This window comes from Falco biarmicus, chromosome 6 (assembly GCF_023638135.1).
Source record: "Falco biarmicus isolate bFalBia1 chromosome 6, bFalBia1.pri, whole genome shotgun sequence".
NCBI classification, from domain to species: Eukaryota; Metazoa; Chordata; class Aves; order Falconiformes; family Falconidae; genus Falco; species Falco biarmicus.
The window spans coordinates 90,465,464-90,489,619 of record NC_079293.1 but is presented as its reverse complement, the minus strand read 5'-3'; the positions used below and the strand labels follow the sequence as shown (position 1 = coordinate 90,489,619).

General features: G+C 45.2%; 1 protein-coding gene across 1 annotated transcript in view; it reads left to right on the top strand.

Annotated features, from left to right (window-relative positions):
- MRPS5 (mitochondrial ribosomal protein S5) overlaps window positions 1–22,122 on the top strand; it is a 59,564-nt gene extending 37,442 nt beyond the window's left edge. The window contains exons 6-11 of the mRNA XM_056343837.1: window positions 7,041–7,131; window positions 10,770–10,816; window positions 11,889–11,946; window positions 13,798–13,860; window positions 19,965–20,101; window positions 21,530–22,122. Of these exons, the coding sequence (XP_056199812.1) occupies window positions 7,041–7,131; window positions 10,770–10,816; window positions 11,889–11,946; window positions 13,798–13,860; window positions 19,965–20,101; window positions 21,530–21,754 (621 nt within the window). The 3' untranslated portion in view covers window positions 21,755–22,122. The remainder of the gene's footprint in view (window positions 1–7,040; window positions 7,132–10,769; window positions 10,817–11,888; window positions 11,947–13,797; window positions 13,861–19,964; window positions 20,102–21,529) is intronic.
- Window positions 22,123–24,156: the final 2,034 nt, after the last annotated feature.

The following is a 24,156-nucleotide window of genomic DNA, read 5'->3' as shown; positions in this document are numbered from 1 at the left end:
GCTGCATGAAATTACAGTGTCTGAGATCTGTTGTTTGACGTCTTTGACTGAAAAATTATATGGTATACAGGATACTCTCTGAGTAATAATTTACTTCAAATGAGATGTTGGCTCAAAAGTACTTCTGTGGTATTGGAGCTCTAGATTTTGCTTTTAGAACTACAGGGAGGTTTTTCTGTTCCCTGGATGACACTGGCAGTGTCTTTAGACTGACAATGAATGTTTCAGACAGTTTTTAAGGTAGCATCTGAAGCAGCCTGTCGCAGGAAAGAATGAGAGGTCAGGGCTGTGCATGAGAATTTATTTCTGATATTCTCAGCATTCTCAAGAGTTTTGGCACTGCCTTTAAAGTAGAGTTTAGGGATGCTACCTTCAACTGGTTCTGTGGCTTCAGTAATTAGATCGTTTTATCTCTTTTACCTGTCAGCCTGTACAGATGAAGTAATTGGCATTTGGAACATTCAGAAGCTTCTAAGTGAATTACAATTCGGCGTGATTACGGATCATCCTTTGGAGAGGAAACACGTGTAGTGTGGCTTTGAGCATGCATTATTGTGGGGTTAATCCAAGGGATCTGTACTCAGATGCGAGCTGTAATATGAAGCCACATTTAGACATGCGCTGTGTCAGTAGGGCATTTGAGCTGTGTTATTTTTCCTAATGGGTTATAAAAGAGAGAATTTCACACATGTGACAAGGGAAAACTATTAGTACTAAACATGGCTTAGTCTCTCTGCAGATTGGGCTCATTACTGATTTGGATGAGAACTGCACTTGGAGCTTATCCCAGAGCTGCGATGAATTAGCCTGTATGAAAAACACTTCAAGTATCTGGTCAAAACCTTTCTTCTGTTTCGCTGAGTGAGGGGTTGAGGAATCCAGGTTATTTTCTGTACTGCAGATTCTTCACCTACTGTGTCCTTGGGGGATGGATGCACCCTGAACAGGATGGCTGGTTCTAATCCTCCTGCTTCTCGGAGGTTATAGCTACTGAATCAAATTCTTCAAGACATAAGTCTTTTATTCTAATGATGACCAAGTTGGAGAAAGTACTGACTGTTAGGTTATGTGATAAAAGGCCTGTCTGGCCACAGACAAGGGAGCGCAGGGGCAAAAGCAGGTGGAGGGACCCAAGTAACGCCCTGCTGGCACTCCTCCCAGGACCATCTTAGGGGAGGTGTAACCGCATCGGTGGCTCATCTGCACAGACCAGAGGAGCTCAGAGGCAGGCAGGGGAACCAGAACGACAGACTCGGAGACACAGGCAACCCTGTCTGGCTCCTCCTGGGGCTGCACTGCACTAGCTGCAGCCCAGTGGTCCAGGGGTGCCACCTATCAAGATGAGACTCTCCAGAGCACCCCATAGACTGAGGGGGGGTTGCTGCCAAGGAGTAGAGGACACATTATGGAATGGAGAGGAAGAGCATTTCCGTATTACACAAGACTTAGGGGATCTTAAGAGCACAACCAAAGGGAGAGCAAGGGAGGGGTCTAGGCGATTTAGGGGAAACAAGAGTGGGAAAATGACAGTGAGGGATAAGGAGATAGAAGCAGTGGCTTGCATTTAAGCAGGGCTGGTTGGTACACTTGTCTTGCCATGACCTGTGTCTGACTGGTACGGTTTATCCTGAATTCTTACTAAACTCAATTTCTAACTATTTTCTTGGGCTAAGGACTCTTGTTTACTATGTGCATGTGTTTGGGGTGTGTGTGGGGTGTGTGCTGTCTAAGTGCCAGCAACTGGAATATATGTATTTCCCACTAATGGGCCTTCACCCTGATTAGCCAGAGAGAGGAACAGGATGAGGTAATTAGTGCTGTTCATTTCTGTTTGTGTCGATCTGCAGGGCCAGAGCCTGCTGTGTATGTATGAATGTATGTGTTGTGTAGATGTGTTGAAGTCTGTGCCCGCTGGGACTGCATTCCCATCTTTTTGTAAGGGTACATGGATGGAGAGAGCACCTCTTCCTTTAAGGGTGCGCGGTAAAGGACCCTTTCAATGTAAAAAGGTAATAAGGGAGAAGCCATAAAAGAGAACATACAGAGGTGCAAACCTGACAAATGATAAAGCAGGCGGTAATGAGAACCAAACCTGGTCAGCCACACTAGTTGCTTAAAGGTATGTGGAATGTGAGAATGTTTATTTCATTAAGGTTATCTGATAGAGGTCCAGTGGGATACTGAGGAAGAGGGGGAGGCTGTAAGTGAAATATGCAGAGACACAAACCTGACAGACACAATGGAGGGAAGAAAAGAAACAAAGCTCGTCACACTCATTGATGGGCTATCAAAAAGCTGCAGGAAATCCAGTACTTTGCAACTGATAAGGATGCAAACCTGAGGGTCTGCCATGTTTGGGGGTGTCCTTGGGACTGTGCAAACATTGAAGGAAGGTGCAATGGAAGTTGTTGAGGCAGAACAGAGGAGGAATAGACAGAAAGGAGTATAAGAGGGGCTGGCTGCATTTAAGCTGGGGCCGATCTGTATGCTTGTCTGACTGAGCCCTGCACCTGACAACTACAGTCTGTCTTCTTACTAAATCCTTTCATAATTATCTCTGTGTAATCTCACTCTTTGTCACTTCTGTGTGTGAGGTCTGCAGGGACTTAAGTGCAGGACTTCAAGAACTGGCATTGAGTGGCCAGTGGGCCAGCAGCTGGAGTCAGACTGGGGGTGTGGGTGCCCTGTGGGTGCCAGGGGTGCCAGGGGTCGTAGCTCTCTAGACTTAAGAGAGGGTCCTACGGAACGTGAGCCCGGGGTGCCAGCCACATGAGGGGGCCAGTGGGAGTGACATCGGTGACAGCAGCTGCAGCCAGACTGGTGGTGTGGGCACCCCTCACTTGTGGTGCCAGCAACAGGAGCGAGCGGGGCCTCAGTGCAAGCTGCTGGAGCCAGCGAGGGTCTTTGCCACCAGCTGCTGGCGCAGGAATGGTGGGTGTCCTGAAAATCGGCTACTAGGAGGGACCAGGGCAGGTGAAGCAAGTCAGGGGCTCAGCGCTGGTGCCGGGGACAGGACCGCAGGTCGCAGCCTGTCTGCCGGGTGCTGTGGAGGCAGCGGGCAGCTGAGGGTCTGCATCTTCCCCAAGCCTGATGTTCGTTTGTGTGCGTGTAATTTACTAGCAAATTCCAAGCTGGACTAGCCAGTGGGTAGGAAGCCTGAGCTCTGGGCATGGGATCAGGCAAGCAGAGGAGCAGTTGCCTGTGTTCAGGGGGACCAGTGCATGCCGGGTGCCTGCGAGAGAAGCCTGCGAGTGCTGCATGTTTGCTGGTGAGGACCAAGCGGGACCAGCCAGCAAGCAGAAGGTCCATGAAGCGGGTAAGAGGGCCTGGGTAGTGGTATTTGATGGACAGAAGGGCTGTGCTGGTACTCAGAGGATCTGCGTGCACTCATGGCTCTAGAGAATGGTGTGGATGTGCCTGCACTAGTGAACTCCAGTCTCTACCAGCCAAAGAGAAGGAAGGGGACATGGCTGTTTATACTGAGGTTTTATCCAGGTGCTATACGTAGGTGTTACTTGAGGCAGTGCCTTGTCTGCGATGGGCTGTGGCTGGACACGTCAGTGTCCTGCACGTCTCTCTGGGATACACACCCAGCTTTGCTGCTGTTGAACCTGCAGCCACATCCCTCAGCCTGGGGCTGGGCTCCGGGCCAGGCAGGACAAAGCCCAGGGCCGGGAGCTGTGGGAGGTGGTGTCCGCTCCTGACACCCCTTAACACCTTGCTGCTCGTTGGACCTGGCAGCAAGGAGCTGTGGCAGCCTTGCCTCTGTGGAGCTACTGAATTCAGCCCTCCCTAACACATTAAGCATCAGTAGGGGCTGATAAATTCTCTAGCTAGCTGTTTTCTTCGAGAAGGTCACGTATTGGTAATCACAGCAGAAGACACTAGTTTGCCTTCTGAAGCGCTGCCCTTGCCGCTGCCCACCGTTTGCACACCATTAGGGATACCACGTGTCACCCTTGTCACTTGTCAGCAACAGGAGTTCTGCCCTCCAGCTGTCTTGTGCAATTTCTGATTTTTAGGTACGGTAGGTTTAAGTTACAGCTGGGAGATACTCTGTCTCTGTGGTAAAAATCTGCTCTGCCCTTTTCACGGAGAAGAGAAGGCTGATATGGACATATCTAGCTGACATGGGCTTGATTTCTGTGTACAAGTTTATTATTCAAATGTTTTCCATAACTGGCTTCCCGAGCCTTTTAGCAATGTCCCTGAGCCTTTCTAGGCTCACTTGCCTGGAAGTGCTTTTCTTCCAGCACTGCACCCTGCTCTCGATTTATCTCATCTCACCTTGTACCTTAGAGAAGAGGCACTGGGACCAGAGGTTCTTACGTCTTGAGGGGATCAGCCTGTTTCGGACACTGCTCTGCGTAACAGAAGAATACGGGTGTCAGGAGTAGGGCCTTTAGGTGGCACGTTGCTAAAAATCATGACTAGAATATGATTTATAGAAGGGAGGACTTTCCAAGAGCCACTCATTTGGCCTGTCATTCATTCTGCTTTTACAAGAATAAAACCTCTAGGGAAGCGCTGGGTTTTCGCCTTTCTCTGACAGAGTGCCACAGCGGGTAAGTACTTGAAATCACGAGAACCGTTAGCAGCCTGTCTGACTGCAGTGTATTTCCACACCTCCAGTTCTGCCTTTGAAGCTGTTGCTTGCTGTTTCTCCTCTTAATGAATGTTTGAGGTGGTTTCATTTTATATTTGAGAGATGCTGTTCCCTCACCTCTTGACGAGAAAGTGGAATTTGTGTTGTCACCATGGATAATGGGTACAGGGAGACAGTTTGAGGTACACGGTGATGAAGGTTGAGCACGCATCTCTTTTCAAATTTTTAAAATTAGCTTTAAGTCTGGCTTGAGTGGCAATCTAGTAAATAGGGGAAATTGTGCCTTAGTTTCAGTCACCTCTCAGAGATCATGCTGTTTTAGAAGTGGCACGTTGTTCGTTGTGTATTAATTAATTCCAGCGCAGTTTGATGATAGGCTTTCGCTGCAGGCTTTCTTTGCAGGCGAAGGGAAGCGTTGCTGAGCGGCTTCCCCGGGTGGAAGGAGGCCGGGGCGGTGGCGGGGGGATCTAAGGACATGTTGTCCCGGCTCCCCGTGTACGTTATCGAGCCTGAAAGCCCTTCGCAGCGGTTCGGGAGAGGTGCTGGTTGCGATGGGTGATGGAACACATTTTCCTGCAGAGCTGCTGGGAAAGGGCTGACAAGCGCAGTTTTGGGAAGGGTCTGGAGAAGCTCATTGCGTGTGTCTTTATTGCCACCTTCTGGAAAGGGAGAAGAGTAATTCTTGAGTAGATTTCTACAAGCATCACGGCCTTTTGTTTTTGACAATCCGAGTGCCAACTTTTTTTTTTTTTTGTACAAGTACTTACCAATATTGGCAATGGAAGACAAAAGTATGTGCAAAGCAAAAATACTATTCTCTTGATGCTCCTGGAGAAATCGCTGTACTTGACTCTCTTTCTTTTATCATTATTTTGCATTTTCTGCAAGTAGCCTGTTTCCACGGGCACTTTCACCTTAGGGGACTTGGGTTTTTAGCTTGTTCTTGTAAGCAATAGGATTGCAGAAAGAAAAATTACTTGGAATAAGCAATTATCAAAGCTGATACTTCTTCAGAGTGCTTTCTAGAACATATGTGCGCCTTGAATTTAACAGCATCTTTATTTTAATGAAAGGAAGGTGAAATTCTTCAGAAGCCCTTGTTCCTAACCTGTACTTAGTGATGTCAGTGGAATTTTTTGTTTGGGTTTGGGTTTTGTGAATTTCAGTAAGAATGTTTAAGCCATGACCAAGTATTTGATAGTAATCCCTTTCAGATGTATAACACTAGAACCAGACTAGCTTACTGAAGAATTGCGTACAGGGAAAAGGGAAGAGCACTGCTTAATTCATATATAAACAATGCATGTTTAATTTATTATAATTTATGGAAATCTTATTAAGGCCTCAAGAAAGTAGACCCTGATGCATTTGAGAGGAATGGCAGAAATGAACCACGAAGTAGATTTTTATCTTTGCACTGGTAATTCTGAGACACAGATATTAACACAGTCAAGCAATATCCAGTATGCAATTTATATACATATGTGTGTTTATATATACTGTGTTGTGTTATATTTTATATATAGTTTATATATTATATAGTGTGTGTAACCTGTATATAAAATATATGCCTATATTTAAATAAATGTATGTTTTAATGTAGAAAAAAACCCCAAGGAAACCAGAACAGGAGCTAGACAGACAAATTATCTCAGATGATATATTAGACCATTTAAGGTAGGAGACTGAAAAGCGGTGACTTGCCTATAGTCACATAGAGGAGTCTGTAGCAGAGACAGAAGCAAATTTAGATTTCTAGAATCATACCCACAGGGCCAGGTGTGTCCCCCCACGCCAAGCTAAAGAGCTTTCTTACATCTCTGCTTGAATTTCTTGCAGAGTTCCTGAAAACATTTCTAGTTCCAGGAACAAAATACCATTTTCTTCTTCCCATCTCTTAAATGAAGTCTTCTTTTAGTAGCTGTCATCTCAGTGATGAGACTGCCTTCTGCAGTCTGCAAGTAGATTTCAATCCAAAATTTTAATCCATGCGAAGCAATGACACACCTTGAGCAATTCCTGAGAGCAGTTCTAAAATATGTTAAAATGTGAGAGGTGCAGTGAGATGCTAATGTCACTTTCAATTTTTCCCCATGGTTTGTCATCATAATGAAATCCCACGTGAAGCTAGCAGCATTAGAGCATTGGCTGTTGTGCGGGTAAACAGAGGGGATATTTTAATGAAACTACTGAGGTTCTGTGTCTGCCTATAGATTTTTAGCAGCCTTTACTTTACATGAAGTATCTAATGCCTTGAACCCAGTGTCCCTCTGCAGATGATGTGTATTGATAAAGGCAGCATATTATTGTAAGGTTTCATCACAGACTCTTAATTCCTTTTTGGTAAACTGACACTCTTTTTGGAAAAAAAAAAGGCAACCAAAACAGTTGGACTGTGCCATAACAAGATGCCTTGTGTTTTTTTTTCCTTCAGGTGAAAAATGTGTTTTGTATGAAGGCAAAGGAAGGCAGAAAAAAATCAATACGTGCTTTAGTGGCTGTCGGAAATGGTAAAGGGGCTTCAGGTATGTGTGTTCACTGTATGTAAGAGATCATTGTTTGTAATAGGACTGCAGGAGGCATGGTGATTTAAGGGGACTTTTTATGCTTAAAAAAAAAGAAATATACTCTTCTTTCCTCTGGGCAATATGGAAATATCTGCAAGAATTTTGAGTTTCATCTATAAAAGTAAGCTTTATAATCAAATTATATATGTACTTATTTGAACACTTTGTTTTGTGTGTAAAAAGAGTTTAGAAAAAGTAGTAATGTGCGATTAGGTTTGGAGCATATATTATCCAGTGGTAATAACATCTTTTATTTAACTCTAGAGTGATAGCACTAACCACTGGTAGTTCCTTCCAGAAGGGATCACCTGTGCTTTCCTGTACACACAGTTTCATTTTATTGTAGATACTGTTTATGTTTTGTAAAAAAATCAAAGCCTGAAAGTATTCAGCCATGCATACTGCATTTGTTTCACCTGGCCTTAATCACCTAGCCGCAGAGTGCAGCTGTTTACTCCCAAGCCAAAGAAAAGAATCAGGCACCTGCAGAAGGTGCTGGAAGGGCACGGGGGCCGGCTACGTGTCCTCTGGCACAGGCGGTGCAAGAAAGCTCGGCTGAGCCGGCTGTTTCACAGGCGCGCCTGCGCTTGGCTGGGATGAATCTGGGCTTCCATGGTTACTAGAGCAGACAGAGTCATAAGGAGGTAGGAGTCAGCAGATACGGGTTTGTCTTTCTCGTTTTGAAAATTGCTTTCATGTTGTTGGGGTTCTTGGGGTTGTATTTTCATTTGCTCTAACAGCAGTGACCACCTTGTGGGAAGGGGCAGCGGGGCTGGTTGTATGTTTTCCTGGGTTATTTTCTAGCTAGTGTTAGCATTTCTAGATTATTAGTATAAATCTGGCTGCTTTTTTTTTTTTTTCTCCTTCACCCTAACTGTCAGGATAGTCCTTTGGAAGTATTACTGCTTTAAGTTAAAAGGGGCTGGTTTACTGGTAGTTTTGCCTAGCATCTTGATTCAGAAATTCTTAATGAATCCGTCTGATCAGAAGATCCTAAATATTAAGCCTCTTTAGGAAGCTTTCTTTTATTAAAATTAATCATAAAGAAAAAAATGCGCTTTGCAGGCTTCCTACAAATACTATATTTATACTTTAGGGAACAATAGAATACTTGGGCCCCTTTGCGTCCAGCGTCATAGTAACCTCGGTGATCTGCAGGCTGACCCATTTGAATTCTTTCTTTTTTATGACTCTTTATAATGGTCTCTTGAGCAAGCAATTTGAAGTCTAACCATAGAAATGCTATGGCATAAATTAAATACAACAAATCAAAAGAAATGTAGGATTTTGAAGGATCTTATACGAGCTGTGAAAAGAAACCTCTTTTCTTTCTGAGCAAAGACTGAGAATACTGGTCAGAGGCGTTCGGTTTAGTTGTGATTTCTTTGTAACAGAACTGAAGCACAGTTATGTGTGGAGGGTGATGATGACCAAGCTGTCTCTTGAAGCAATCAAAGCATCGGAGTGCAGCATCTCCCCTGGATTAACTAGCCCTGGATCCCAGCGTAAAGACACTACGTAGCCACCATGTACAGCAGTGGGTTTCTTCCATGTTTCCAGTTTTGTTATTGAGGAGATAATATTTATCTTTCACTCAGTTTTCAAATACCAGGAGTTAAAGGCTTTTTTTATTGTTGTTGCTGTATGATAAGCTTTATTTAAGCAGCACCCTTGAATGCGCTACGTTTTTCTTCATAAGGAGGTAGTTTCCGTGCATCTTCCTGTGGATACAAATGGATGTACATTAACATTACCATTAGACCTCACATGGACTTAGAGATAAGACAGTGCTGCAGAATTAAAAAAGAATTAGTTAAAACAGTGGAAAATTAATAGCTGGGAAGTACATAATTCAAATAATATAATCCAAATGATAGAGAATTCTTACCTCTGTCAGGAGGCAGGAGTAGGGCATGTATTGTATTTGGGACAGAGTACAGGAAACTGCATTTGTATTGCTACGTGACTCTAGTAAAGAAAATCCATATGTATTCAGAGCACCCACCTTTAACTGTAGTCTCCTTTTATTCTGAACAGAATAGGTATCGCTGATGTATGGAGAGCTTTAATAAGACAGCTGTATTTCCAGTCAACTACAGTTTTGCAGAACTTCATTTATGTGAAAAATTCAGGTCCAGATGTGTTTCTAAAGCTGTATTTTAATTTAGTTTGGAGGGGAGGAAAATTTATATCTAGAGGAAGGTATGGTTCTCCAGCAAGAAGATAATTACTCTGAAAAAATTCTTCCTACCTCTTCTTTGAAAAGCTTTTTCGTGAAACATGTTATCACTTTAAACCATATGTGCTGAATGATTGAACTGAGGTTCCCAGGTGACCTCATTGTCCTCAATTTCTAATCTGTTGTGTGATTTCACAGCATTAATACGCTGCTGCTGTGCTCTGCGTGTGTGTTTAGAAGAATAGCGCAGTTTCCTTGCGTTTACTTGTGCAGGAGTTGGAAACTGGCAGCGGGCTCTGGGTGCCGGGTGCGTGCGCAGGGAGAGCAGGCGCAGGAGGGAGCTGACAGCGGCAGTGCTCCCGGCTGCTTCTTCCGCAGCAGGCTCCAGGCTTGCAGTCGTAGCCTCTTTGCTTGTAGCACCACAGCAATCAGGATGGTATTTCTTTTCTGGATCTCTCCTAGCTTGTTTCTCCTGTAATGTCTGCATGGAATTAGCGAGTCAGTGTTGGCCACGGGGTCCAGTCCCATTGATTTTGGGATTAGGCATTTGGATACAGGTAATCCACAGCTCCAGCTGATACAACAGAAACATCAAAGGACCAAACAAAATAGATCTGCTGATTTGAGGTTAAATGATTTAAATTCGATCTACCTTGACATTGTTGGACTACAGATTTGTGAAAACAGGTGTCACATCCTCTTATTCATTCCATACGGTCCATTGATGCCCTGTCTGAGCAGACTGCAAATACCCAGAGACCGCTGTGAAATCTTTTGATCGCTACCACAGCTGACCTAATAAATAGGAGTAGGTCTGAGGGTTTGGAGGTAATTAGGTCGCAGTTTGTAAACTGGCACGCTGGTTTTTCTGTTTTACAGGCACGCAATTTTTGCAAATGCACTATTCTCTTAAACCTAATTTTCATGTTCTCTATTTTGCTAACAGAAACCCAGTCTCCTTCGCTGCTTCTAGGGTCTCGGAGCTGCTCTTTGTACAGATGTAGTTGATATAGCTGCATCACTTTCCTTTCTTTTTCTTCATTCTCTTCTTTCTTTTTAAGCAGAAGACTGGACTTTTTTTTGGCTGAAGCAGTCACCATTATTCAGTTGTTTGGAACAAGTTTGGACAAATAAACAGAGTAACTTAAGCCTTATTTGTTTTGCCATTTGTATTGCCAACAAGCAATTGGCATCCAGTTGTCAGGTATACATAACTGTTAGGTATACATAACATAACTTACTTTCTGTGCTTTCTGTGGCTTTCTTTGGACAATTTTCTGAGTATGATCTGTGCGATGGAGTGGAAATAACAAATAATAAATGTACTTGTGAAGTTCTCTTTTTTTTTTCTTTTCTTTTTTTTTTTTTTCCTTCCCCTTTTGCTTTCTGAAGGTCCTGCCTCGTTTCTGTCTTGCAGGTTTTGCCCTGGGGAAAGCCGGTGACCGGATGAACGCATTACGGAAAGTATGTTGGTTGAATTATTTGTTGCTTAATCAGTATCTTTTGTAGTCTATGCAGAGGATCCATGTACATGACTTGTCCATCCTGACACAAATAATCATAGAATCGTTTAGATTGGAAAAGACCTTTAAGGTCATAGAGTCCAACCATTAGCCCAGCACTGCCAAGCCCACCACTAACCCATGTCCCTAAGCACCACACCTACACGTCTTTTAAATACCCCTACGGATGGTGACTCAGCCACTTCCCTGGGCAGCCCGTTCCAGTGCTTGACCACCCTTTCAGTGAAGAAATTTTTCTTGATGCCCAACCTAAACCTCCCCTCGTGCAACTTGAGGCTGTTTGCTCTTGTCCCATCACTTGCAACTTGGGAGAAGAGACGGACACCCACCTCGCTACAACCTCCTTTCAGGTAGTTGTAGAGAGCAGTAAGGTGTCCCCTGAGCCTCCTTTTCTCCAGACTAAACAGTTGCAGTTCCTTCAGCTGCTTCTCACAGGACTTGTTCTCTAGACCCTTCACCAGCTTCGTTGATCTTCTTTGGACGTGCATAGTGAGGTTGCCCTGCTATGTGATTCAGCTCATGCACTCTCTGTTTTCTTTCTACTCCCTTTTCTATGGCATATACCTATCCCCCACCCCCTTTGGTCACTTGTTTCCAATATCTATATAGTGTACAATCTGCTTGTAGCTTTAGCGTGTAGGAACTTTTCTCTTACCCATGCATAGTGACCTTATTAAGGGTCCTTTAGACTTCAAAACGTTACTCGGCCATCTACATTAATCTCATTTGTGTTATAATGCTCAACTAAGCTATCAAAGTAGCAATGCTAAAATATGCAAAGTTTGATAAAGTTGATACTATATTGAGAAGTCTTTTTAAATATTAAACCTGTTAGGAGAAAGCAGTTCTTTAAAAAGAACATTTTCATTTCCATAAATTAAATGGTTTAGATGTGGCAAACCTGTTTTCCTAAGTTTTCTTGCTTGCCTTTTTCCTGTCTAGTTAACTAGACAATGGTAAATTTCAAATATTTTACAGAAAAAGAAGAAATGTTTTCTGCTTTTATTCCCTAGGCAAAGAATAAAGCAATACGCTGCTTACATTTCATAGACCTCTATCAGAACCACACAAGTAAGTATTACGATTTATTTAGACTTTCTTTAACTTCCAGTAAGTACTGAATATACCAACAATAACTGGTTGCGACTAGTTACAAAGCATAAAAAGATGTTACCTAAAACTTTTCTGATCTGACACATTGTATTATTATTATTATTATTCATGCATCATTTTGCTTCTTCAGCATGCTGTATGAAATCTTAGCCCCAGACTGTTGTAGCTGGACAGTGGTAGCGTTGGAGTACATAGTCTGTCAATCCCTGTGTAAAGTAAATCACCATGATCTGGGACAAGTATGTGATTTACGCTTCACTTTCACTCAGGTTTGTATCAACAGTTGTAGGAAGGTCCATGAAGAAAAGTTAAGAATACATAATACAAAATATTGTTAAAATATTGAGAGATATATCTTCCTTCTGGTCTCCTGCATTTGACATGGGAGATGGGGGCAGACTTTTTAGTAGGGCCTGTTGCAATAGGACAAGAGGTAATGGTTTTAAACTAAAAGATGGTAGGATTAGACTAGATACAAGGCAGAATTTTTTTGTGATGCGGGCAGTGAAACACTGGCAGAGGTTGCCCAGAGAGGCTGGCGATGCCCCATCACTGGAAACGTTCAAGGTCAGATTGGATGGGGCTCTGAGCAACCTGGTCTAGGGGGCTGGAACGAGATACCTTTAAAGGTCCTCTCCAACCCAAACTGTTCTATGATTCTGTGTTTAAAATTTGGACACTTCATGCATAGTATTTCAGGCTCTTTAAAAATGGGGGCAAGGGAAGGGGGTAGTAGCAAGATTAGGTCTCTGCTGACGCAATTTGAATTAAAGAGGTCAGATACTGTCTGGGCACCCCTTCTCTACAGTGAAACCCTGCGTGCTTTCCCCCTTTGTATGTCAGAGGTGGTTCCCTGTTGATGCAGTCGATGTACGCTGACAAAGCCCCGCAGCCAGGCAGAACGTGGGCTGGGGAAGTCAGTCTGATGTTTCATGGTAGTTGTTTTTTAGTTCAGTGTAATGCCATACAAGTCCTCTCTGATGCCAGATGTAGTACCAGTACACCAAATACTCAGTTATCTTTCAGAAAGTTTTGAAAGATAGTACCTTACAGAATATATGAATATTTAACCAAGTCATTGTGTAGATAAATACTCAGTATAATAAAACTTCAGCTTACAAGTACAAAACTGCAGTTATCCTCGTGACTCTATTCCTTAAGAATTGTTATTTCACACTAACAGACTGGGGATTTGATTGAAACCCGGTGGTGTTTCTACCGTGCTTCCCATTCTACTTTATGCATAGAGGTCTTCTCTGAACCATCTTGAGTGCAGTGCTCGAGTCCACTATGCAGAGACTAAGCCGCTGAATCAGATGCGTCTAACAGCCACCACCAGAGGGTGTGAGTTTAGGGTTCCTTTTGAAGCAGAGAGAAGCAGAAATACTGGAATGGTAAATATTCTGATTGGAAAATCCAAGAATGCTGAAGCCTATGGGGAAATCGTAGGTTAAAAGCTAAATTATTAGGAAAGTCTGAGTATGAGGGAGAAGGTTGAATTTTATCCCGTGAGCTCACTTTAAAGCTAAATTGAAGCTCACTGGAGGCATGCAGACACTTGGTATTTTTCAAGTGAAGCTTGGTTTTGTGTACAATAGTAAGGTAGTATTCACAGATGTGTAAACATTCCTAAACCGTTCCAGAAATTTGGGTAGATTAACCCTTCTCTTTAAGAACTCAGAGGAGAGTAAAACCAAGTTCCCATTGTCAGTTCTGAAAAAGAGAGGTACTCCTTAAATGTGCTGAGCTAAAGCTTTTCTAGAAGGAAGAATTTAGCTGTAACACCCTTTTTTTTTTCCTCCCTTCCAGTTTACCACGACATTACAGTGAGATTTAAAAGCACATCCATCCGCATGAAGAAGCAAAACAAAGGTAATTGAAGCTGCTTGGAAATTTTGAAGTTTTATTTATTACTGACTGGTATCTTTTTGATGAAGTTAAATCCATGCAATATCTCTTTACTTCAGAGATGGATCATTTGATGCTAGTCTACCATGTTTTAAAATGTTGAAGATGATCAGTTGTTTTTCATTAGAATACCTAGTGCGAATGACATGGCTTTGTTATTGTAAGTTGGGGGTTGTCCCTCTTACAGTGGTGGGAGCTCTATTTGTGGTTTCCTTTCATGCTTCCTGAGTGTAGTTCCTTCAGCTCTAAGTTACCTAGATGTGGAAAAGTCAAATCATAGATGTTGGAGGCAGAGGCCTTTAGAAGAACCCTGCAGGTTTTTCTTCCAACCATACACCCCCTGCATCTTTGGAGAACTGATAGGCTCATTCTATTATTTTTTAAGTGATTTTTAGTTGATGTTTTCAAGACAAGGTTCAGAGGTAGTTTAGTATGCAGTAGTGGAAGTGCTTCACATGGGAATTGGAGCGCAAGCTGCATCTGTGTGCCTGTCCCCAAGTCCATACTGGGATAGCATGGGGAGATGTCCTCCCTCAACTGCCTCAGACTACCTGTGGTCGTGAGCTGGAGCCAGGATGGCATCTAGCCTACTGCTTCCTCAAGACCATTACTGCTTTGTTTTCCCTAAAATCAAGAGCTCCCAGTGTGCAGACTAGAGGGGTTATCTACCCTGGCTTGTTGTCCTGCACCATACCAGCACAAAGACCAGCTGATTGTTACGCAGTAGCAATGTTTTCATTTCTCCGTCTCTGCAAGCTGCTCTTCACTTTGATCCCAGGCGAATGCTTCTTTAGACTTCTGGTTAGATGTGAGCAGCAGTGAGTCTGTGCCTGGTAGCTCTCGGCTCACAGGTCTGTTCTTCAATAAGGCTGCTGTTCAGTGATGTTCCATCTACAGCTGCTGCCTCCAGCCGCTTCAGCCCAGGACCCTCCTGCCCAGCCAGGAACCCGGGGCCTCCAGATGTGGCTGTCACGTTCCCTTTCGCAGGTTCAGCCGGTAGCAAAGGTTGCATCCCAGAGGCACACGGACACATGCGGGCGCGCAGGACGCTGGCACGGCTGGCCACAGGCAAGGCACTGCCTTCAGCAGCGCCTACGTACAGGACTCAGTTAAACACAGCCAGCCGGCTCCCCTCCTCCCTCCGGCTGGCAGAGGCAGAAGGTTGCTAGTGCAGCACGCACAGCTCTCCCCAGGTTCGCAGGCACACACACCTCTGTGATCCCTCAGGTACCAGCAGAGCCCCGCGGTGTGCCTAGCCCCCTGCCCAGATCCTTGCCCTCTGACCTGCGCGCCAGGTCCCCTGCTCGCCGGCGGGTTCAGCCTGATGCTCGCTGCCTGCCTGGCCTGCACTGACGCTGGTTGCTCACGCGCTCCACATTCATCATCCCACTGGTTGTATGGGCATGGACCCCCTGCCCCTGAGACCCCGGCCCAGACCTACTCACTGGCTAGTCCAGCTTAAAGTTTGCTAGTGAACACCCCTGCACCCCTCACACACCCCAGGCCGGGGGAAGATACGATGCTCGGCCAGCAGGCAGGCCATGCCTGGGGGTCCTGCCTCAGCCCCTGGGGGGTTGTATAGCACTGCTGGTTCTCACAGCCCCCCTGTCCAGCTCTCCCCTGGGTTATAGTCTCAGCTGTTGCAAAGTCCAGGCTGATCTTCCTGGAATTTTGTAGATTAATTTGTGTGTGTGTGTGTGAGAGAGAGAGAGAGACTGCATTATGTCTTGTGGCCTGGAAACAAGTGTAACATTACATGCCTATGCAAAAAATGAGGGTTTGGGGAAGGTACAGATAAAGCTGTTGCTCTCTTTTACCTTAGTCCCCGACAAGCTTTTGTGTTGTACTCTAAGGGAAGGACTCGTAGCAGCAGCGAGAGCTGGCTGTCATTTTAGAACAACTAAATGACTTGTGTGTGTACTGCTGGAGTTTTCACATTAGACCACGGCATATGTAGACTGTCTTCACTTAAAGTATGAAAGATTCCTTCTGTTTGCTGCTGGCATTACAGCTGTTATGTATGCCGAAGCCTCTCACTTTGCGTAATTCCAGCTGGCAGTTCATTTTGAGTTCCTGTACATAGGACTGGGGCAGCTATCCCAGCAAATGATCACAACAAAGCCTCGTGTTTCAGTAGGAAAGGTGAAGTCACTGTTACACTTAAATATTCCTTTCTTGAATTTGTTCTTAATCCCTGCAAAGTGGAGAACCCCCCCAGCGTAGTCAGGATGACATATTAGACAAGTGAAAATCCAACTTAAGACAGTAACGTAATGTGAACATGTGAATATAAACTTAAAGTAGTCCCTTAGTTTGGATTTGAAGTGGATGTGCTATTTACAAATTCTTGTTAGTGGCTACCCAGAAAATCTAATGTAGATTGCTCATTACAGGTATAGCTATAGTATGTATAGGAATATAATACTTCAAAATACTTCTCTTGGTTACCTTTGTATCTTTTCCAGTGTGAGAAAATTTGTTACATTTAAATGACCCTGTTTTCTTATATAGGCCTCCCGTAATTAAACTGCAGTAAGGCAGCACGCCTGCCACAGACAAGTTAAAAATGTCTGAGCCCAACTTTTTCACCACAGCTGGAGTTTGCTGTTGGGATCCCTTCCTTTTGTGTTCAGAATAAATTTTATTCCGTGACTGATGGACTAGTTTGCTGGCTTCTGACTTTCATGTATTAACAATCTGCAGAAACCTGATTGAGATAAAATGGGAGAAAAGCAACAATAAAAACACCAAAATTTAAATGCTTTAAGTCACTGAAAATTACTTCATGTAATTCACATGTAATTGTGTCTAAAACTTGATTTTGTCTTGTAGCATAGAAAACTGTTTTATCAAATGGCAGAGCAAATGACTGTGGATGATTATAGTTTATTTTCCAATTATAGGTTAAAAGAAAAAGAGACATATTGGCACAATAAAACATGCAGCACTGGAATAGATTTCTGCTCCCCCCTCCCTGGGTCATTTACTCAGCAGCGAGACTGTCCCACGGAGTGAACTAATCAGTAACCCGGCTTTTCAGCTTTTGAGTAAGATACATTAGAACAATAACCAACTTATTTTTAAAGACTAATAGAGCTAGGCCATGTGAAACAGATCTCTCAGGGGAATGAGAAAACAAAATTAGACTCCTTAAAAAATAACTCCTTCATTAAAATCTGGCAAGTCTAAGAAACCACTTGCAATTAATGCTAATATACTACAGTTACACATTGGAGCTACTATAACGCTATGATGGAGATGGATGCAGATGACATGCAAATCTCTATTGTATTTGTGGATTTTGAAATATGTTTTTCGGTCCTCACCACTCACCTACAAATTTCAAGTTGTTAGTCAGAAGCTTTTGTAATTTGGCCTGTGGTTTCCACAGGTGCACACAAGCTTTTTTGATGATCTTATTGCTTTGAACAATAAGTTGAAAGGGAATCAGTGTCGCAACACTCATTTGTTCTTTAACCTTTATGAAATATTTTTTTTCTAGAAATAGAGTATTCAGCTGTCTTTCCAAAGCAGTTTAGCTCCAAGGCGTCTGTTACCTTCTTATTTCCACTCCCCATCTTTCACGTTGTGCTGCTAATGTAATAACAAGGTGTAATTCATGCCAGTTTCTGGCCCAGGAGCAGGGAAGCGCTCTCGCTGAACCATACCTTGGTAACGTGCTGTCTTACTCTCTTGATAGTGCACAGTATTCTGCTAGCTTTTGTAAGCTGAAGGGGTAAAGCATAACTTTTTTGTGGCTGGTGACTGTTAGATTTTGCATAGACTCTGGAACTGGTGAATTGCTGTTGCTGCGCCAGGAGGCACGTAGCAGGTTCACATTTTGGAGATCCAGCTGCCAGGTGTGAATTAGGTTGAAGTGGGTGCAATGATACCTTCTTGACTTTGCTGGCAGCTTCAGTCCCGCTTCTGCTGCTCAAAGATTTGCTTACCAAAAGCCAAATAAAATAAAAACGTGGTAGGTTTTATTTGTCTACCCAAAGGCCCGTGAGCAGCAAGAGACACAGTGCCAGTGGGTGCTCACCCGCTTTCCCAGCAGCTCAGTGCACACCAGACTTTTCTGGTGGAGCGTTATTGCCTATGGACTTACTTGGACTTCCCTTTTCCTTCCCTCCCTAATTTCTCTGCCTCTCTGTCTGAGAGAGGTCTTGAGCACAATCTCACGCTTTGGGAAGGTGCTGTAGGTCTCTCATCCAGCAGCAGTCTGCCTGGGAAGGAGAGGCACTCGCATTGCTTCTCCACAGGGTCCTTCTGGAGGGAAGCCCAAAGGACAGCAGTGCTTGAGCAGACCAGTGGTCTTGAGCAGTAACTTCACAACAGGAGGCCAGTTTAAATACCTGACACCACTATGTGAACCAGGACTTTAAAGTCAGATTTACTGTCATTACGAGTTTCTGAAGCTCTCATTTGGCAGTTGGTCATCTGAAATGGCAAAGGAGGCGGGCTTGAAGCTATGTACGTGTTGCTTTTTAGAAGAGAGAGTCTCAGTTGGGATCCAGTTACATTTAGATCCTCTCCTCTTGCAATGGGTTTTTTTAATACTCTTAGTAGTAGTGGTTTTATATTTGGGAAGTATTAGAGTGTTATTTTTCTGCTGAGTGGAAGAAAGCTACCAAACCCTTTGGTGGGTGTTCCCAGGGTAGCGGGGTATGTTTGTGGAAGGTTCTTCTAAAAGCTGCCAATGGTACTTCTAAGCCAGGGGGCCTCAAACGTTTTAACCAGGGGGGCGGCGCGTGGATGCAGTGGCAGGGACTCATCTGCGGCTGCTTGGTTTCCCCCCCCAACCCCCAGCGGGGGGGGCGGGGGGGGGTTTGTAAATACCGGGGGCCGGATTGAGGACCCTGGGGGGCCGTATCTGGCCCACGGGCCGTAGTTTGAGGACCCCTGTTCTAAGGAATACCACCCAAACCTGTGTATTAAACAATTCTTTGGGGTGCATTTTTTATGGTTTTATGTTTGGAGTTTATAGATGGTGACATTTTCATTTGGTTTTGCAATATACTAAGTAAGGTGTATTTAGTTAGGTGCAGTTGGCATGCTGGAGGGAAGGGATGCCGTCCCGAGGGACTGCGACAGGCTTGAGAGGTGGGACCGTGCAAACCTCATCAAGTCCACCAAGGCCAAGTGCCAGGTCCTGCACGTGGGTCGGGGCAATCGCAAGCACAAACACAGGCTGGGCAGAGAACGGATTGGGAGCAGCCCTGAGCAGGAGGAACTTGGGGGTGTCGGTGGACGAGAAGCTCAACAGGACCCAGCAATGTGCACTGGCAGCCCAGAAAGCCAAGCGAGCCCTGGGCTGCATCCCCAGCAGCGTGGCCGGCGGGGCGAGGGAGGGGGCTCTGCCCCTCTGCCCCGCTCTGCTGAGACCCCCTGCAGTGCTGCGTCTGCTCGGGCGGCCCCAGCACGAGAAGGAGCTGGAGCTGTTGGAGCGAGTCCCGAGGAGGCCACGCGGATGATCAGAGGCTGGAGCCCCTCTGCTGTGGGGCCAGGCTGAGAGCTGGGGCTGTTCAGCCCGGAGCAGAGCAGGCTCCGGGGAGACCTCAGAGCAGCTCCCAGCGCCCGCAGGGGCTGACAGAAAGCTGGGGAGGGGCTTTGTGCAAGGGAGGTAGTGACAGGGCAAGGGGTACTGGCGTTAAACTGAAAGGGGGGAGATTCAGGTTAGATATTGGCAAGAAATTCTTCCCCGTGAGGGCGGCGAGGCGCTGGCCCAGGCTGCCCAGGGCAGCTGAGGGTGCCCCATCCCTGGCAGTGGCCAAGGCCAGGCTGGACGGGGCTGGGAGCAGCCTGGGCTGGGGGAGGTGACCCTGCTCGTGGCAGGGGGCTGGAACTGGGGGGTCTTTGGGGTCCCTTCCAACCCAGACATTCTGTGATTCTGTGACTGCAAAGACTGTGAAGAATGGTCTTCCCAGAATGGTTTTGCCATTTTTAAGATATAATGTGTTCTAATGTGCTAGGTAACAAAAATAAGAGGTCTTAGTTCTTTATTCTTCCTTAGCTAAATTGTATGCTTACAAATAATCACTTAAGGCTTTTTCCTGCCCCACCCCCAGGTTATGGTCTTCGTTGCCACCGAGCTATCATCACCATCTGCAAACTCATCGGCATTAAAGACATGTATGCCAAGGTTTCTGGATCCAAAAACTTGATTAACGTTGTCAGAGCTCTCTTTAAAGGCTTGACTCAGCAGGTAGGTTTCATTCTCAGTGGTTCTATACGTTAGGTCAGGGGACAGAACAAGACTGATATTTTAATAGTTTGTGGTTAGTTTACATTCCAGGCTTAAAATGAAGTAATTTTCCAAAGAGCAAACAAAATCAGCATGTGGATAATTCCTCAGCAGTTGTATGAGGTTGCCCAGTCAAAACCAGCTGTATGTAACTGCCCGTTCCACAGGCAAGTGCCTCTGGGGGACATCTGAATTTCTGGGCTTTCATTTGTAGTATTTTTGGTGACATTAGAGGATGTTGTGGCCCAGCTCTGGTTGCTGCTGCTTATTTTTCTGCATTCTAAGTTTTCGTTGCCTAAGGACTGAGCATCACAGCTGCTTCTACCACTGGCATAATTAAGATCTCTGAAGTAAGTCCGGGAGGTGGTGTCATTTCCTTTAACTCAAAGTGCTCACAATGGAGAGGTCTCTCACTGGGCCAGCTGCCTGTAGCTAATGGAAAGATCCAACGTGCAGCGTTTCCTCCGACTTCCTTTGAACACCAGCCTTAGGACGAGTCAGTCCTTTGGAAATTCCTGGTTATCTCATTTGGTCATAGAGTCTTGGTAGCTGCCAGGATTTAGCTGCTTACATTCCCAATATAGCCCTGCAAAGCTATAGTTGTCAATTCTGTCACCCTGTCCTGGCCAGCTTTTTCAGTTAGGCTCAGGAGGGGAGGGTGTTATGATCCTCTTTGCTTATGAGATAGTTCCAGATGCTTACCAGTATGTGAGGTTAATCAGACTTGAGGAAGTCTGGCATTTATTTCCAATGTACTGTCTCTGAGAAGTCTTCCACAAGAACGAACAGAGGAAGGGCCTGCTTTATAGATCGTTGCTTTGAGATGTGCACTTGTTACATCTTCTTGACTGCCCTGAATGGGAAAAATTTCCTGTTCCCATTAACATTAATTCTGTAAAATCTGAATATTAACAAAACAGCTTGTGTGCGAGGAAGAGGTATAGTTGAAAATAAGGTTAAATCCATATCATTATGTTAGCTAATATTACTTGTCAGGGCAGTGATAAGTACTTTAGTCAAAGCAAAGTTTATATCCATATAAAGACATACAAATGTTACTGTACATTACTAACATGCCAGCATGCATCCTTATTAGCAGGATGTGCCTTTTCTGGCCAGATCCTTTCCAGAAGCCAGTTCCTCAGGTGACATTGTAATGCTACTGTGTCTGCAGTCTGGCTGTCTGAATTCCTGCTACTTGTGCAATTAGCGCATTTGAAACCCATGAGGATGAGCCTGACACATCTTTTAATTGACACACTGTTTAAACTACTTACTAGTAAATTGCTTTTTTTTTTTTCCCTACCCCATGTACCATGTAGTTTGACCTGAAGTAAACCAACGTTGTGCATCATTGCTTTGATTGTGTTTTCTCTTTCCTGCTCGCAGGAGACCCACCAACAGTTAGCAAACCAGAAGAGCCTCTGTGTAGTGGAGTTCCGGGAGGAGCAGGGCCCTCTGCCCATCGTCGTGGCACTGCCCGAGGGGACTGTTCGCGAGGATCCCGAGCCTGAAGATGAGGTTCCAGACATAAAGCTGGAATGGAGTGAGGTGAAAGAAGCTCAGGGAATGAAGAAATCTCCCTGGGCAAATGTCAGACGGACCATGTGGTAAAAGCTCCAGTCCCTCCGTCTCTTCTGGTCAGAGATGCACCTGGGAAAGCCCAGCCCAAACAGACAAGTTGTCTAGGCTTACATTGCAGAGGAGGGTGCCAGTAGCGCTGTCATGCCATTTGTGTTGCTGCTCCCACTGCTGCCATTCAGTAACAGTTTGCTTTCCCACAATTTGTCTGACCGCTGTTGGACTAGGGACGTTCAGGTGGAAACAGCCAGTGAACAGAACTTGGTCTTCACGCATGCATTTACTTGATTCCTGAAGCTGATGTTTAACCAACTAGATCCCCTGTTTCTTTCACAAGCTCTGGGAAACTACCAAAAAGATAAGATTGTGAAAGCAATAAAGGATCCTCAGAATGAGTTCAACGTGCATTTGTTGGGGTCTTTTTTGCAAAATGCCAGTGCCTGGAAGATCTTGAAGCACTCTCCATTTCAGTTCCTAGGCTCCCTTATTATGGTGGGGGAAATGTGAAATCAGAAGGTAGTTGTGTGTCTTCTGGTGGGGGGGAGACAGGGGTGGGAAGGAGGTGATGGTGGGCAACAGCTGGAGTTGTGCAAACAGTATTTATGCAACTGGGAGAGTTCCCCAAATGAAGCAGAGCCCAAATAGGTGAGGACAGCCACCCCGCAGTCTCCTGTGGAATATTGCAGTATTTTGACTAGCTCTGGAAGTCCAGTACAAAACCTGCAATCCTGCCTTTCTTACCGTCCCCTCCTCTGCACGGGTGCTGGGGTAAGACCTAACTTAATTTTCTGCCAGTTTGGTACTGAGCACAGTAAAGTCTCAGACCCTACCCAGAACTCAGAAAGTGCTTCGGCTGCCAGGGGGTTAAAGGAGAAAGAGCAAGTCCATGATACACACCAGCCTCTGACCGGAGATGGAGTAAACCCCTTCATGTATTGGATCTCCAACTGAGGTATGTGCTAGATACTAATCAGCTCACTGACTGGAGGGGATCCAGCACCCAAGTCCCACCAGAAAATAAACAGACTCTGTATCCACATGCTAGGGCACAATGCCGTACCTGGCAGCTCCATGGTTTTGTATTGGGCATGGCAAAAGAAACAGTGGAACCAAACCCAAACAATGTTTTATTAGCAAGTATTAGAGCAATCCAGGCTATAAAACAAGGCAGGAGTTAACTTGCGTGCCTCCCAGTCTGGGAGTGCTTGTCATGACATTTCTCTGTATGCCAAAAGATGCTTGTAGCACTGTCTTGTTAGCACAGCAGAAAATGCCTTAGAAATACTTCAAGACCAGCCTAGGAATTTACATTTGAAGTTCTGATGTTAAAGCTGTTTAGGAGTGATATTCTACATTGATTTCCATGCAGGTTTCTAAAGACAGTGGTTGCATACATACAAACAGGCATGGTGAATTTAATTGAGTTTTATCTCACTCGGGTAATGAAAATTCTAATTCAAAGGCCATGCCTGCTGAGCAGTTGGCTGAAGGCTTTATTCCTGTGTGCCAGCTCAATCTGAACCCACCTTCAGTAGGATTGCAAAGTGTTCAATATGCAAACTTTCTTGTAAGCAGCATTATCAAACTACTGGTAGGGGATGTGTGCTCACATTTAGTTTGCATCTTGCTGTCAAGCGAAATCAAGAATGAGTAAACCCTGGGCTAAAGGAATTAAATCTTGCTGTATTTAGATGACCTTCAGTTTGCCTCTGTCCTTGCAGAAACAGTGAGATGAAGCGAGTTGCCTCTGCCACTGACCCAAACCAGCCTCAGCTTGGGTACTAGAGAGAGCCTGAAGTGACTGACTGGATCAGCAGTTGTCATTTGTGTCCCTGTGTTGCAGCGAGCTGGTGGCTCCTGCCAGCATTTCCTCTGTTCTGAGTCAGGAATGAGGTGTGTGTCAGTACCAGTGATCGCAGCCACACTTGTAGGCGTCCCGCTGCTGCCTTGTCCTCTGTTCCTGCATTTCCTCACCCAACACATCTGGAGAAGCCCCTCCCCCCATATTCTGGCCTACACATGGTGACAGTGCCACAGGAGATCATACAAGGCCACCGCTGCACAAAAACTGGGGATGTGGGTGACTCCAAGGTCTCCAGCAATGCCCATCTGCGTAGTGGGATGAGATGGAAGGATTGGGCAGGTCTTTGGGTGACCCTGGGAGGGGCTGAGGAAAGACAAGCTTTACGGCTGGGTCCTTAGGTAGCAGCACCCAGCGCAGAGCAAGCTGTGAAGTTCAGCTCTGCCCTGGTGACCTGGGCCGAAGCGCTGCTCCTTGTGCAACCCCAGCCAAGATCTTGCACCATATTTTCCCAGCTCACGACGTGCATAGACCGTCCCTTGGCAGGAGGGTCCCAGCCTGTCTTTTGTGCATAGAGGTCTGCAAACAGCTCTGCCCCTCGAACCCAGCCCTTCTTGGTGACTCAGTAACTTCA